The sequence below is a fragment of the Abrus precatorius genome, unplaced genomic scaffold (genome assembly GCF_003935025.1).
Source record: "Abrus precatorius isolate BTA unplaced genomic scaffold, Abrus_2018 Scaffold11, whole genome shotgun sequence".
NCBI lineage: Eukaryota > Viridiplantae > Streptophyta > Magnoliopsida > Fabales > Fabaceae > Abrus > Abrus precatorius.
The window spans coordinates 577,985-594,679 of NW_020874303.1; the positions used below are offsets into that span (position 1 = coordinate 577,985).

Here is a 16,695-nt window from a genome sequence, read left to right on the forward strand (position 1 = left end):
TTTTTAAAATTATCTTTTTAGAAATAAATTTCTAAAATTAGGATTCTACACTTTCCAAAATAAATTTTTAAAATTAAAATAATTTGAAAATTTATATTTTCACACTTCCAAAATTAATTTCCAAAATTATTCATTATTTTTAAAGATAAATTATTTTTTATTTTATTTTTATCACTTTCTTTTTTTCTGATAAAAGAGTAAACACCTTACAAACAGTGTTATAGAAACAAGATTAAAATTATGTTTAAATAAAAAAATTAAAATTATAAAAAATAGTTATGAATAATAAATATAAAATTTAAATATAATAAAGAGATTTTTTATTTTTTTAAAAATAAATCATTTGAATATAGATTATTTAACATAAAAAGTTTTTAGTTAAAATTCTATAATATTTTTAAAATATTTTTTTCTTATTAGAATAATTTTGATTTACTCTATTCAACCACAACCTAAAAAAATATATGACAAAACAAAGAATAAATTTAGTGAAAGGTTTTTCATTTTCTTTAAAAATAATTATCCTTTTTAATGGGAAAATATTTTTGTTAAATATATTAAATACTTCAAATGGAACATCATTCAAAATGAAAATACTATCAATGAAAATTTAAATAATTTAAAATCAATAAAAAAACTAAATATTTGATAAAAAAAAAAGTTATGTGATTTAATTAAAATAGTATTTTATAAAATATATTTAAATAATTTGAATAAATAATAAATACTTAGATTCATGATAAATATGTATATTTATTTAAAAAAAGTTAAGATAAAAATAAAAAAACGAGAAATTATATCTGAATAGAATTAAAATCATAATTTAATTTTAGTGTACTGTGTAAAAAATTCATACCTAAAGGATAATATAAAAATCTTATCATTTAAATTAGATTTTTAGAAGCAGAATAATCATTCATCAATAATTTAAGATACGAGAATTTACACAAGAATAGAATTAGAATCAGAATAATCATTCCCTTATAATCTAAGATATTCAAGAGTGAAAAACATGTAATTCTAAACCCTAGGCCAAACACAGCATCAAAATTATATTCGCAGCCTTCGTAGGCACACTTTGATTTCCCACACTACACAGTTTCTCATCAACTTTCTCGTTTATTTTCCGGGATTTTTTTTTTCTTTTGCTTACTTCCTCGCCTGATCGACAATATCCTCTTTCGATTCTCGTCGAGCCATCTTCTTTTTCGGCTTCGGTGTTCATTCGCGTAGAACAAGATTTTGGGGTTTGGAGAGTTGCAATGGCTATGGCGGCGCCAGGGCAACTCAACGTGAACGAGTCACCTTCTTGGGGATCTCGAAGCGTCGATTGCTTCGAAAAATTGGAGCAAATTGGCGAGGGCACATATGGGTCAGTGTTCTTTGATCTCCCAGTAGCCAGTTTTTGTGATTTTTTCTAATTTTTGTTATGTTCTTTTTATTGCATTGTGGTTTAGGGATTTTTTTTTTTCAATGTTTGCGTCAATTATATATATATAGTTTTTTTGCGTTATTCTTTGTTATTGGGTTTGTGATGTGGTTTGTGGTGATTGACAACTTCTTATGTTTGATCATGTTGTCATAATCTAAATTGCGAGTGTGTAAGAGAAGTTTATTGGTCCAATGGCAGTAGTTGTTCTACTTGGAAATTATTTTGGTGCTTCTTGTGTCTAGGCAATCTTTAGCTTCTATATGTTAATTAACAAGGTAGCAACACTGGGAGGAGTTTAATAGATGTTTCAGGGTTAATCTATATTATGCCCTTGATAGGGATTGTTTGGGAAGGAGGTTTCGGTGGGGACGGCAACAATTTTATTTTAAATGAATAGATTTTAATTTGATAAATTTTCAAAACTAAAGATATGATGGATTAGCATTAACTGATTAACATAATGTATTAATCTTTTATTTACTATCATAAATATTATATATCTCAATTTCTTTTTTTTTAAATTTCCCTCCACTCCCTTCCCCTCCAAAACCCTGTCCCAGTCAACCCCTTAATTACACTCAAAAAGGGAGGGAGATCAAGATTTTGCCTTTTGGCTATGGAGAAGCGGCATTGGAGTATGCAATTATTTGTCAGTGAGTGGAAGTTCTTGAGGCATGACTTTGTTAGTTAACATTACATTTGAAGCTCCACTTTTGTTGATTCTAGCATTCCTAGTTCCACCTCTATGATTTTCTAGCTCAATTCCATAGATGTCTTTGTATAATGCTCATAAATATTTTGGTAAGGGATATTATATTTATTTTATTAGTTTTCTGTTTGGTTGCTTATACTTTACTCATTTGTTATTACATAGACACATACCCAATTGCAATGCAGTCTCCTTTCAGATTATGAAATGATACTCCAGACGAGGTTAAGCCTTTAAGCTTGAATAAAACTTCAAGTTGAGCATTGGATTTTTGAAGCCCTTGATTGATAGAATGTAGCTTTATCAACCAGCAACTTTTGAACAGTGGAGCAATCATCTTAGTGTGTGTTCGAATTAGTTTATCTTTCGAAAATAATGGTTACTTTTTCGCAGCTTTCTTCGAGAGTTTTGGGAAAAAAAAAAAAGGATTATTTTCCATAATTAATCTCTTCCCAATCACCCACTTAGTGGAAAAGTTGAAACAGCTATAGGGAGTAATATCATATGCAGCTTGTTAAAATAATGGGACAGCAACACTCCCTTGGCAGGGTTTTTTCTTTCATGGGTTTTGAAGATTTTATCAACATTAGGTGAGGTAGAGTTATGTGCTTCAAGGTTGCTGTTTATTTGTTGCTTGTGCTAAACTTAGGGTTTCTTTGGTTGCTTATAAATCTCCTTGTGTCATGTTCTCTTCATCCATTTTCTTCCTTTGAAACAGTATTTTTTTAATCTAGTTTTTTTTTTCTCTCTTATAAATTCTTGTTTCCCATCACACTTATTTTCTTCTCTGGACATGGCTCCCAATCCTGTTTTACACTTGAGTACTATTAGTGGAAAATTGTAGTTTATTCTCACTTTTTTAGTTTGTATTTATATCTTTCTATTATGACATCAAATTTCCATGAAATGCTTTAAAAATTTGTTTTTGGGTAGGATTTATTTTGCTACTTTATGCTCCAGTAATTGTTTATACCTCTTTGCTGATATTTCTGAAGGAAAATAATCTATGCATTAAAATACTTATGATTGCAGTCAGGTTTACATGGCTAGAGAGATCAAAACTGGTGAAATTGTTGCCCTGAAGAAAATACGAATGGACAATGAGAGAGAAGGGGTATATCTTTGATCACCTTACTAAATGCTTCCTTATGTATTTTATTTTGGTAGCATAAAAACTTATTAGTTGATGTTATTGGTTTGATTCTTCATCTGGGATATCATTGTGTGTTTGATGCATTTTCAAACATTTGATTGTTTATGCAATTCTGTGGACCAAAATCTGAAGTTGCAATTATTATTGTTTCTATAACGAGTTCCCTCTGAATCGTTCTATGAATTTCATAATTGCAGTTTCCCATAACAGCTATACGTGAAATCAAAATTCTAAAGAAACTACACCATGAAAATGTAATCAAGTTGAAAGAAATTGTGACTTCTCCAGGTACACTTTTTAACGATTTAACTGTGCTTTCTATCAAAATGTAGGCTTTCAATTAATTCACTTCCAAAATTTGTCTCTTTTTACAGGCCCTGAGAAAGATGAACAAGGGAGGCCAGGCAAGTCATTGATTTTTGTGATAATAGTCAATTACTTCATTTTTAATTAGACAGTAGCTTGTAATATGTTTTACTGTTTTGATTGTATGGATATATCCATTACCTCCTTTTGAATTCTCTTATTTCCTACTACATATTTCTTTTGTTTATGTTTTGGGATTATGCAGATGGTAACAAATATAAAGGTGGCATCTATATGGTCTTTGAATACATGGACCATGATTTGACAGGTCTTGCTGACCGACCTGGGATGAGATTTACAGTTCCCCAAATTAAGGTATTTCTGTTAATATTAAATGTTAATTCATGAACTGATAGTTGCTGTTTTAGTGATGCCTGAGTTGCTTTTTCCTTCAAAGTGTTACATGAGACAGCTTCTCACTGGGCTGCACTATTGTCACGTAAATCAAGTACTTCACCGTGACATCAAAGGTTCCCTTTTGCTAATGTCTTTCTAAGTGCTACTTGTGCAAGATTTTGATTTTAAATCTTCCCAAATCTATTACTCCTCCTATTTGATATATTTTGTTCTGCTGCAGGTTCAAACCTTCTTATAGATAATGAAGGTAATCTGAAACTTGCAGATTTTGGACTGGCACGATCATTTTCTAATGAGCATAATGCAAATCTTACAAATCGTGTCATCACATTATGGTATAGGTAATGATATTCCTGTTATCATGACACTGGAGTTGGTTTCTAATTTTGACTAAGTTCACTGTTGGGTGGTATCATGAAGTTTAGCCTATACACATATTGATTATTTCATTATATATTAGACCTCCTGAGCTGCTGCTAGGGGCAACAAGGTATGGGCCAGCAGTAGATATGTGGTCTGTAGGTTGCATTTTTGCAGAGCTACTTCATGGGAAGCCTATCTTTCCTGGAAAAGATGAGGTTAGTGATACTATATATATAATCCTTGAGTGAAATTAAGGGAAAAATATGAGTGGTGTTGTCATGAAATTGTTTACCGGCCAGGGTATGCTTTTATCCAGTATGTTATCAGTACACCCAATACAGAGATGTATATATGACCAGAAGAAAGGATTCTTCATATTACTTACGTAGCCTTTCTGTTTTAATCAAAACTTGGTACAGCTATTTATTCATGGTAATTGTTCTAGTACAGCTTGATGGTAATGTATGTTTTCTTTGTAATTGTTGTAGCCAGAACAATTAAATAAAATTTTTGAGTTGTGTGGAGCACCTGATGAGGTGAACTGGCCTGGTGTTTCAAAGACTCCTTGGTATAATCAATTTAAGCCAACAAGACCCATGAAAAGACGTCTGAGGGAAGTTTTCAGACAGTAAGTGTCGAGTATGAGCATTAATAATTCCATATACTTTTTTATCCCCCCACCCCCTTTACCCAATTAAAAAGTATTTATACGCTGCATATTTCTTTTTCCTGGGTGTTCAATCTGAGTAGCTTTTCTCTGTGACTTAAATTATAGTTTTGATCGTCATGCTCTGGAATTGTTGGAGAAGATGCTGACACTTGATCCTGCTCAGGTACTGTTTTAATTGCTAAATTAATGTTGAATTTCCATTTTGTGTTTCAACTTTTAGTATTCCAGTTTATCTTACATTACCTAGTCTCTTTTAATTTGATAATGTTAATTGCATGTTTGTATATATTGTTATTTAGTCATATCATGTATCTTAGATATTGACGAATTGCCTTTTGAGCTTATGATGCAAATGATATATTATCTGGTTTTGGTTGAGTGGCTTATGTTATGTGATCAAAATGGTGAAAATAAAATTAACACACATCACAATCACACACACACACAATGGCATGGTGATGGAAAAGTAAGAAGTATATTTATGCATGTTATTTTGAAACATGAAAGTACATTGTGTTTGTTTTCGGTATAATCCGATGATAATTTTATTCACCCCTGGGACAATTGTTTTTATGATGAATAATTCTGTTCTTGATCTGCATCCTAATATTTGTTTGCCAATTTGATTTCTGAATAGAGAATTACTGCCAAGGATGCACTTGATGCTGAGTATTTCTGGACTGATCCATTACCATGTGATCCCAAGAGGTATGACCTCCTATGATCTTGAGATTTTATTTTCAAAATATTAATTTCCTTGGAGTATGTGATCTTCATTGGATTGAATGTCTATCCCATGTGTTCCTTCCCCGTTAAAGTTTATTGCTTCTCTCAACTGATCATTTACTATATTCTTTTTCAACTCACTATTACTCCTATGTTTGGCTCAGTTTACCCAAGTACGAGTCATCCCATGAGTTTCAGACCAAGAAAAAGCGCCAGCAGCAACGACAAAATGAAGAAAATGCCAAGCGTCTTAAAATGCAGCATCCACAACAACATAGTCGTCTTCCCCCAATTCAGCAGGGTGGGCAACATGCCCAGATGCGGCAAGGTCCTAACCACCCTCCTATTCATGGGTCTCAACCAACAGTTGCTGCAGGACCTAGCCATCATTATGGGAAGCCTCGAGGTCCCTCTGGTGGGCCAGGAAGATATCCTCCTGGTGGGAACCCTGGTGGGGGATACAATCACCCAAATCGTGGAGGTCAAGGAGGAGGAGGTGGTGGTTATGGAAGTGGTCCATATCCTCCCCAGGGGCGAGGGGCACCATATGGGTCAAGTGGTATGCCTGGTGGGCCCAGCGGTGGTCCTCGTGGTGGGGGTGGTAGTGGTTATGGAGTTGGAGCTCCAAATTATCCTCAAGGTGGTCCATATGGTGGTTCAGCAGCTGGTCGTGGCTCAAACATGATGGGTGGAAACCGCAACCAACAGTATGGTTGGCAGCAGTAAAAGCATTTTCTTATCGTGATTGGTATTGCAATTTGGTGATACTTAACTGAGGCACATGACAATAAGTGATAGAAATAGATCAGACATATTGATGGATTGAGCCATTAGAAAAAGATATGACCCTTATTCATTAATTATTGTTTATTGATATAATTGTATGATTACTTGAACTGCCTTGAAGCCTTTGTGAGGCCACCTAACACAATGTTTGGTCATTATGCAATAATGTTTATAAAGAGACCACGAAAGGGTAGAGAACTCACTGCTTTTGTAATTGTCCATTTTTAATATTTTATACCTTAGATTCCTGTGCGGCACATGTGTTAATGAAAGCAGTATGCTTCAAAAATGTATTACAAGCTGCTGTTCTAACTTATACTGTGTTTCTAGTGATCTTGTATCGTGTTTTGCTATCTCTATTTTCAAACTCGTACAATGCATTTTGACTTGCTGTTCCATATTGTAATGTGTAAGAGGAAAATATTGGCTTTTTTATTTAAATAATGTAAATTAAAAAACATTCATCTTTTATTGATTTTTTCAAACTATTTCTTTGTCCGGAGAGAATTTGCTACGTTGGCATAAGTTTTGCCATGTTGGTGAAGTATTTAATTTTTTATTTTTTTTAAATATATTGTTACATGTACTGCAAAATTAATAAGATCGCATCATGTGTCAATCATTTAATGGTTTTGTTACAATTTTGGCAAAATTAAGAGAAAATTTTGTCATCAACAGTGTGTAACTCACAGGGTAATTATATGTGAATCATTGTCTATTTTGCTACAAAAATTGTGAAATTAAAATAAAAAGATTCAAAATGAACGTTGGAGAGCTTCATGGACAGGTGACAACATTGTGGTAGCTGTAAAATTTAATTTTGCCGCATCTTTAGTGAAACTAATGGTTTTCTGACACGTGTTCCGTCGCATTGTGATCATTCCCTGCCTTTTTTTTTTCCCTTTCTCTCCTTTTCTCTTTTCATTTTCTTCTTATTCGAACATTAATCTCTCCTCTAATTTTTTTTTCTCTCAACATTGTGTATGATGTCCAGATTTTGTGGCTGAAATTTTTAAAATTTTAAACTTTTATTTCAGGTATTAATCATGTTATGTGTTCTTATATATTATTTTATATTTTGCTTATTATTTAAAAAATCTGAAAAATGAAAAAAAAAAATTTTGTAAATTTTGTAATTAAATGCAAGTAATTACATGAGTAGTGAGTAGTGAAACAATAACAGCAAAGGTTAACAAAGGCTACTAATTTTTTTTTTTTTAAATATTTTTACATTAATTTGTGTTTAGATTAACATGTTTAAAAAATTAGGTTGTAGTATAATTGACTAAAATGTGATTTTGTAATTAGTTGTTAGTTGAAAAAATAATTTAATAATAGTTTTAATTATATGTTTACGTAATATTATTAATATGATGGTGTATATTATATCTGTTATATATTTGTAAAATTAGAGAATAATACAAAAATAGTTAACTACAAAAATTCTATAATAATAATAATGAGTTATATTTAGTTTAATTATAATAAATATTTTTACATCCATTTATTTTTTTTAAGTATGGTTTGGAAATTGATAATTTAGTAATAATGTAAAAATTAATTTTACTTAATTAAGATATAATAATAATAATTTATATGTATTTCATGTATATATAATTTGTAATATTTAAAATGTAAGAAATAAAATAATTTATATGTTGGTAATAAGAGTTTTTTTATTTAAATAATATAACATTATTTATGTAATTTTTATTAATTAAGATGTAATAAGAATATTCTTATATGTTAGTAATTTAAATAATTATAATTAAAATCTAATAGTAATATGGATGTAAATTTAGAAGATATTTGATGGTATCATGTTAGTAATATGAACTTTTTTTAATGTAAATGTAATTATAATTTGTAGATAATTATTAAAAAAATTAACTTAATTATGTTAGTAATTTATTTTTTAATTAAAATATAATTTAAATTTGTATGTAAAGATAAAAAAAATATTATGTTTAATTATTTTAATAATTTGATTTTTTTTTTAAATGTGATCATGATTTGTATGTAAATCAAAATAAAATTTTGTTTAATTATGTTATTAAAATTAATGAAGTTAAATTCTATATGGTAATTAGGTTAGTAATTTAGACTTTTTTAATGAAAAAGTAATAGTAATTTGTATGTAAATATAAAAAATAATTTCTGGTATTATGTTAGTAATTTAAGTTTTTTTAATTCAATGTAATCATAATTGATATGTAATGAAAAAATTATTATGCTTAATTATGTTAGTGATTTAAATTTTTTAATTAAGATGTAATTTGAATTTGTATATAAATAAAAAAATTATTTTTTGATATTATGTTGGTTAATATTGTTATTAAATGAAAAATTTAAATTCATAAGAGTATCATCATTCTATGATAAATTTAAATTTATAATGACACTAGTGGACTTTTACCAAAAGCAATATCCATATATAACTTAATAACATTTTTGTTGATATATATTTATCATGCAATTAATATCTTCATTATCAAATATATTCAAAACTGTATATTGTCTAATATTTCTATAAATTAAAAAAATGTAAAATTAATCTGAAAATAACTTGATTTTGATTTAGATTAAGTTTTAAATAAATTTTTCTTTTAAAGACTTCAAAACTTATTCCTCATTTTATTTTAATCACTTTCTTACTTCCTTTGAAACTCACTCCTTCATTTCTTTCATAAATTCTACTATTCCAATATATAATAATAACAAATCTACTCATCCTTGCATTTTTACAAATAAAAATTATTTAATATTTATTTTTTCTAATATAAAAAACAAAAAAAAATCATTCATTGATTAATCAAATTATCTAATTAAAAATAAACTAACAATAACTAAATTCATACTTTTAAATTAAATTAGCAACATATTATAAAATAAATTAACTAAAACTAACTTGGTAACACTTTGGTACTTGTTCTTCAAATTGAATTAAATGAGAGGTGCCACTAATGATATATAGTGTAAAAGTTAGAAAAAAACATGTATTAAAAAATATAGCCATATTATTTGTGCATTTGGCCAAAATCGTGTCACATGTCAACTTCTTATAAGTTCTATCATTTTCATAGCAATTATGACATGTGTTAACATTTAAAAGTTTTATGCTTTTCATGACGAAAATAGCTTCTAATTTTGCTAAACACATTATGAAATTACACTAACGCTGATACATGATAATATTATGATTATTTTATATTTCTGATGATGAAATTTATTTAAAAAAATAAAAATTCAATACTTTTACTGATATTTTAGCGAAAGTATTATCACATAAACAAATACATTTCAGACAGAAAAATAGTTTGAAAAAAATAATAAATTAAGAATTAATTTTTTAATTTACATTATTTAAATAAAAAAAATCAAAATTGCCTTTTTACAAACTTGGATGTTTTGTGACAGAATTGCATGCGTAGATCCTTTGTAGACCAACAATAAAAACCACATTAATATCTTCTTTCAATTTTATTTTTGTTCAAGCCAATTTTATCATTAATAAGTGTGAACTGAGGCTGTACAGTAGTTTCAATTTTATTTGCGTTGTTGGGTAACTTAAAGCAGCAGATTCCACGCGAGGGGTATTTTGGTAATTACCGGGGGCTTCCCGTTTACGCTTTGGTGGCGTGTTTAACGAACTTTTTCACTCGCCAACAAAGGGAACAAAAAAAATAATCCAGATTTATTTTTAATTTATTTTAATTTTTTTAAAATTAGTTTTAAATTGACTTAAAAATTAAAATTTGATTTAAAATCAATTTTCGTTGCCACCCCCTTCCCCAAAGTTATTTTGCACTTTCAAAAAAGAAGCTAATGTTTACGATGTAAACTAGAGTTTTTTCTGTGATAAAAACGAAGATAGCGAAGTAAACTAGCAATGAACACAAATTGACTATGGTATATTTCAGTATTCAGTCTTCACTTTCTTCCACTTCAGTATTCAGAATAGTCACATTCCGGAAACTTTTTTTTAGTTGCTTCTAGAATCAAAGTTTAGAAAATTTGTAACCCCTAAAATTCAATGCTTTTCTAGAAAGAAAAAGGAAATGATTTTAAGGCTATTTTTTAAATAAAAACTTCAAAAAAGCATAAAGGTGGTAAATTTAGCAAAAAAAACAGAAGGTGCTAAACAGATTTTGTGTTCTTGACCTTAGGAATCCACAAAACTTTAAGCAATTTATCTACCTTACAGACGTATCCTTATGATTATTGAACTTAAAGAATAATAATAATAATTTTGAAAAAAAATATTTTGAATAAGTTAAAATCATACATTTTACTAAAAATGCAATTTGGTTCTTCAGTTATTTAATTTTAAGATTCTTATTGTCTATTAATCTTTTAGTTCAATTTTGATAGCATACAAGCTCTTACAATATCAACAAATTAAAATTTCTTGCTGATCTAATAATTTATGATTGAATGATAATAGTGCATTCCAATTAAAATTTTAACTTTTAGAGTTTAATTTTGATATATGCTTAGTATACAAAATTTTACACTGTCAACTAATTATAAATTATTCTAAATGTGAATTTTAAAAGTAATTCTTACATAAATAAATAATTTTAATCATTCGAAAATTCATTACTAGATAAATGAACCTAGGCCAGCTCAAATCCAATCAAAGAAAAGTTCAGATGAATTAAAAAGTCCAAAATTAATTTAAGTCTAAATTTTAAAGCTCAAACCCAATGTTTTAACAAACTTAATCGGGTTATCCAAGCCTATCCACTTTTCCAACTCTAATATTAGACACTCAATTTTCATGAAAAAAACATATATTAACAAATTTTTAATATAAAACTTTCACTCTTAATATTCATTCTATTTATCACTTTTACTTATGATTTCTTATTATTAGTCTTCAGTATATTTTAGTTATCAAATTTATATTTTTAATTTCAATCTATCATAATTATATTAGTAAATACGTTTAAATGAAAATCTTTATCTTCTTGCTGTACATTGTACGGAAATATTGTTTACTATATCAAGTATGAAAGATATAAGCCAATTTCATTTCTTTTGGAAAAGCTGAAATCATAAATTGAATGTGAGAATTAGGTCATTAGAATTCATGTATTTAGATAGTAAGAAAAAGTAATTTCAAAATATTACAAAATTTTAACTAAATGATTTTTATGTCAAATAGAAAACATTTCAAATTACTTGTTTTAGAAAAAATTTAAAAATTTATGTATTTTATTTAACTTTTTGAATCTATGTTTCATAATTTTTTTTATGCTTAACTCTCATTTTAAGCGTACTTCGTTATTTCCTTTATGTATTTTAAAATTTTCTGTACAAACACAGTTTTGAAATTAACACCAATGAATAGAAACTCCAAACCATGATGTGATTCTGAGCTGCTACATACCTCATTTCTATATTCTTTGGCCAATTGTACTCCGTACACAATCTAGCACTGACATTTGCTAAAGCTTTGATACACAAATAGACCAAACTAACTATGAGGGGCAATACTAAAGAGATATCTTTTAAAGTAAACAAAGAACAAAATAATAAACACTAGACAACTAATATATAGATCCCTTACAATAATATACAAATCGATGTATAGAGAGGTAGTGTATTAAGTTCTAATTTTGTGTGTTTAAAAGCCCAAAAAGTTGATCTCCAAAAGGGAAAGCTCAAAAAATTCATACAATGTCACAAGGATTGAAGTAACATATACTTTGTATTTCCATTTTTACTTTTGTGAATGGCCACCAGAATGCTTAATTGCATGACCCTCAGATTTTGGTGTCCTTGGCATTGTGGTTGAGGATTGAAGTCCTTCTAATGCTGCTAGAACCTCTACCATTGGGGGTCTAAATTTTGGGTCAGTGTTAAGGCATTGCAATGCAAGTGCAGCTGCAGCTTGTGCTCCTTTCTTTGAGTATTGGCCCCCCAACCTTGTATCCATTATTCTCAAAACTCTTCTACTATCACTCAAGAATGGCTTTGCCCAATCCACCAGAGTTTCCTCAGAAAATCCTGGCCTATCATCTTCCACTGCACGCCTTCCTGTTAGTAGCTCTAACAAGACTACACCATAGCTGTATACATCACTTCTTGGTGTCAAATGACCTGTTTAATTGAAAGCTAACTTAGAAATAGGCATAGATATGCATATATATATATATATATATATATATATATATATATATATACACGTGCTTGCATGCACTCGCACATACAAATTGTGTGTGTATGTGTGCGCGCGCGCAAATGTGCACACATGATATAGCTGCAAATGGAAAGCTATAAATAACATAACATCTAATGCTTGCTTTGATTAGATACTCTTAAGTATCCATTTGGTGTAAATTTGCATAGAATGATTTTGATGGAATTGATTTTCAGCTCTGAACCATGTATTTTCATTGAACTATGTATTTTTCTGTTGGAAAATGCAGGAATAAATTTTTGTAACTTCAAAACAAACAAGCCTTGAAAACATTGAAACTGAACTGGTAAGTAGTTTAATTGGAGTTACTTAAACAAATATGCTGCTAATTGCATGTATATCAGTTAAACTTTGAACTAAGACCAGTTCACAACTGAGAGTCATTTTGTTTTGTTGCAGTTTTAAGCCACCAGTCTACCACTCTTCCAATTATATGTCTTCTTCTGATACTGTTTACAAGCAGCAAAGGGAGAACTTAGTTTATCATTTATTCTTCTAAGGAACAGAACAACTTGAAGTAAAAAGATAAAAGAATGAAACCTAAATGACTTATGGAATGTCAATGACCTTTTGTGATTCAGGATCTAGAAGTTTGAATAGATTATAATTTAAACTGATGTTCTAAGAAGAAGAAGAAGTCAAAACAAAATAACAAAGATGTATTGGAAACAAGTTTAGCTGAGCAAGATAACAAAAAAATTTGCACCGAGTCTTCAAAAGGTGATGTTGTAAACATAGGTTCCTCAATTACAATAAATATTACAGTAACACTTAACCCCAACAGTAACACCGCTCAATAACTTCATATAAAAATGTTTTGATTGAGCTAAATGAGTTAGAAATTTATGTCTTAACACTTTGATCAAGACAAAGGAACTGTACCGGTAGCAACATATTCTGGTGCAGCATAACCTTGAGTTCCAATAACTCTGGTTGAAACATGAGTATTATCCCCAGTAGGACCATCTCTTGCCAAGCCAAAATCCGAAAGCTTTGCATTGAAATCCTACATATTCATTAAGGCTACTCTTTAAGAATATAAAACATACATTGAAATCAGAATACGTAGCCATTACAGATTCACAAACAAAACTTTTTAATGTGACATACTGAATCAAGTAGGATATTAGAAGCCTTTAAATCACGAAAGATAACGTTTGCATCCAGGGAATGTAAGAATGTTAATCCTCTTGCAACACCAATTGCAATGTTGACCCTTGTAACCCAGGCCATAGGTTGAACACCCTCTGCAGAAATAAAAGAACAAAACTTAAGTTTATAATGGATAGATAGCAATCATGGCTCAGCTCAAATTGATGTTGTAAAATGGTTAAGAAAATCAAATATTGGGAATAAAAATTAATTAACCAAATAATCACAATAATCATCTTGGGAAATCAAGCACATCAAATTGCAGTTACCCCTCAAATGTGTACATACATGCAATTGTAATTCGCTCAAAATGTCCATATCATAATCTTAGCTTTGGTGTATAAAAACTACAAATATCAGTAATTTATAGGGAAGGGAAGTGGGACAATTAAGACACCAAATATACTTAAGAGTTAAATAAATGTACTTACTTCTGAATAAGTGATTCTCCAAACTTCCTTTTTGCATGAACTCATAAACCAGAAGCCTGTTTTTACCTTCCAAGCAATAACCAATAAGTTTCACCAAATTTTCATGGTGAAGCTGTCCTAGGTAATTGACTTCTGCCTGCCAGCACAAATGATGTAAAATCAGTCATCAAAACCAAGCAACACCAATAATCATTCAGGAAAAGAAAAGGCTTTGGTTTATGGTTCTTGTTATACATACAAGCCATTCCTTGTGGCCTTGAAAGCTTTCTGGCTTCAGATTTTTAATGGCCACAACAATTCCACTGCCTGCTTTTGTGGGAGCATATGTGTTCTCATCAATCCATCCCTTGAAGACACGCCCGAATCCTCCCTCTCCGATTAAATTTTCGCGCCGGAAGTTCTTCGTGGCCTCCTTCAGATCATTCAAGCTGAAGGGCTTGAGCTTATTGGAGATGGATTTGTCAAAATTTGATTCTGAAGCAGCTTTTTTCTCAGAAGAATTTGAATACTGCTTTGACTTACTTACAGGCTTCTTATTTCCTTTAAATAGATGAGAAGCAAGTCAAAAGCAGCTATGAGATTAACTACTTAAAATCTATTGAAATCAGTTAATTAATTAACATGACAAGATATGAAGTGCCAAAAAAACGGGTGCAAAGTGAAAATAACTATCATGCATCAAATATGTAATTAGTCAAATGCAAGCAAAGAATGTCAAGTGTTAGGAGAGTTCTAATTCTAAACTCAGCGAAGAGGTTTTGGGCAAGTATCTTGGATTACATGTTCTGGGACAATGCTAGAAAAGTTCTAGTGCTTCTAATTTGTAGTTGACATAGACAAGTACAAGAATATCACAAAATTTTGACACATACGGCCTCCACTAATTTGTCCAAGTTCAAATTTCACTAACTTCATCTAAACATAATAACCAATTGTTCATTGAGTCCTTATTCTTGAAAAGAAAGCAAATGGAAGTGATTTTAATGAATTCCTGGAAAAGTATCTTCAAAAAATGCAAAATTGTTCAAACATTATTTACAACCTGAATGCAAAAGCAGCCTCAAAATCTTCATTTTTTCAGACCAAGAATTAGACAACGACAAGGAAATAGAACAGCCTATAATCTCAAAGTTTTACATCATAAACGACGGAGAAAAAGTGAGAATATTCAACAAAACAAAAGGTCAAAATATACACAGTGGCATGGCATCAAGGAACCAAAGAAGAAAAAAGTGGGTAGGAGGGCATAAAAAAGATTAAAATGAAGAAAAACCAACCAGCAAAATTGGAGGAAGATACATGAGCAACTGGTTTCCCACAAGTGTTTCCCATGATGAAAAGGGTCTTTGGAACTTGTTAGATCAAACCAGAAAAAACCATGAATGAAAAACACAAGAGGATGCAAAAGGGTGTGAGGAGAAGGTCACAAAATTGGAAGTGTTTGTGAGAGTTAAGCAAGAAGGAAGTGTCCACGGCAAAGCCATAATCAGCTGCAGAGGCAGCGTGGTCAATTCTAAGTTGAACAAAAAATAGTTAAAAAAGACTAGTTGCTTTTATGAAGCTTCAAAGAACAAGTGCGAGCTAAGCATTCATTCATAATTTCCGGGGTCAGATTTTGACTACATAGACATGTTACTATGCTTCAAACGTTGTGACGTGCGAAAATTGAAAACAAATTTTAATGTCTTTTTCGGCTATGGATTCAGATTTTAAGTCTTATTAGGATTATGTTTGGCGTTACATCGAGAGGAACAAATCAACGACATGGCTGGCATCAATAATAATCAACACTATGGCGGAAAGTATATCAGGCGGCATTAAATTTATATTTAAATTTGACTTTCTTTATGTCATTTTAAATTGTATTTAATTGTATGACTTAATACAATTTTACTTTTAATTAATTAATTTTTCATTTTTAAAACTAAGTAAACTTATATTCTTTATCAATGTTTTTACTTAAAATTATAACAAATTGAATCGATTATACCTTCTTTTACTCAAAATTCACCAACCAAAATGAAAAATAATTATTTTTTATTTTACTTTTACATCTTATACAATCTTTTAAAATAATTTTTTTTCCTATATTTTTTAAGTTCTAAACATTTAAACTTCTATTATAAGCCATATACATAGTTGGACAAAAAAGTAAAAATTCGAAGACTTTAAATAGGACAAAATCAATGAAATGATAAAATTTTAAAATTTTAAAAAGAAATACTTAATTAGATAAAAAAATTAAAATTAAACACAGTTTATATTAAAGGGCCAAAAAATATAATTAACCCTTTAAACAAATAATTGAATTAATCTTGTGAATATAGCTTTGTTCAAACTAACAG

General features: G+C 29.6%; 2 protein-coding genes across 4 annotated transcripts; one reads left to right on the forward strand and one right to left on the reverse strand.

Annotated features, from left to right (window-relative positions):
• The first annotated feature begins 914 nt into the window (after nt 1-914).
• On the forward strand, nt 915-6,957 carry LOC113854043 (cyclin-dependent kinase C-2-like). 3 transcript variants are annotated; one of them, XM_027484863.1, is made up of 12 exons: nt 915-1,372; nt 3,174-3,255; nt 3,492-3,582; nt 3,669-3,698; nt 3,866-3,975; nt 4,058-4,130; nt 4,238-4,358; nt 4,478-4,595; nt 4,869-5,008; nt 5,156-5,213; nt 5,688-5,758; nt 5,941-6,957. In XM_027484863.1, exons 1-12 carry the CDS (start codon nt 1,263-1,265, stop codon nt 6,500-6,502), a joined length of 1,566 nt encoding a protein of 521 aa, XP_027340664.1. In that variant the 5' UTR covers nt 915-1,262; the 3' UTR covers nt 6,503-6,957. The 3 variants fall into 3 exon arrangements, with proteins under 3 accessions (XP_027340664.1, XP_027340665.1, XP_027340666.1); XM_027484864.1 differs by having other exon boundaries at nt 956-1,372; nt 4,073-4,130; nt 5,941-6,814; XM_027484865.1 differs by lacking the exon at nt 915-1,372 and adding an exon at nt 2,584-2,731 and having other exon boundaries at nt 5,941-6,814.
• Nucleotides 6,958-12,287: 5,330 nt separating this feature from the next.
• On the reverse strand, nt 12,288-15,746 carry LOC113854144 (probable serine/threonine-protein kinase PBL2). The gene is made up of 6 exons (XM_027485014.1): nt 15,628-15,746; nt 14,589-14,890; nt 14,351-14,486; nt 13,878-14,014; nt 13,650-13,773; nt 12,288-12,667 (listed from the first exon to the last, which is right to left on the reverse strand). Exons 1-6 carry the CDS (start codon nt 15,680-15,682, stop codon nt 12,288-12,290), a joined length of 1,134 nt encoding a protein of 377 aa, XP_027340815.1. The 5' UTR covers nt 15,683-15,746.
• Between the last annotated feature and the right edge of the window lie 949 nt (nt 15,747-16,695).

What these genes read in the sequence shown, in the direction of transcription:
- LOC113854144 (XM_027485014.1), bottom strand. Translation starts at nt 15,682, where the DNA reads ATGGGAAACACTTGTGGGAAACCAGTTGCTCATGTATCTTCCTCCAAT. An exon ending in GGAGAATCACTTATTCAGAA is followed by an intron (nt 14,015 to 14,350) that starts GTAAGTACATTT and finishes TTATTTCTGCAG; the next exon opens with AGGGTGTTCAACCTATGGCC. An exon ending in ACCAGAATATGTTGCTACCG is followed by an intron (nt 12,668 to 13,649) that starts GTACAGTTCCTT and finishes TCAATTAAACAG; the next exon opens with GTCATTTGACACCAAGAAGT.
- LOC113854043 (XM_027484863.1), top strand. Translation starts at nt 1,263, where the DNA reads ATGGCTATGGCGGCGCCAGGGCAACTCAACGTGAACGAGTCACCTTCT. An exon ending in TGGACAATGAGAGAGAAGGG is followed by an intron (nt 3,256 to 3,491) that starts GTATATCTTTGA and finishes TCATAATTGCAG; the next exon opens with TTTCCCATAACAGCTATACG. An exon ending in AGAAATTGTGACTTCTCCAG is followed by an intron (nt 3,583 to 3,668) that starts GTACACTTTTTA and finishes CTCTTTTTACAG; the next exon opens with GCCCTGAGAAAGATGAACAA.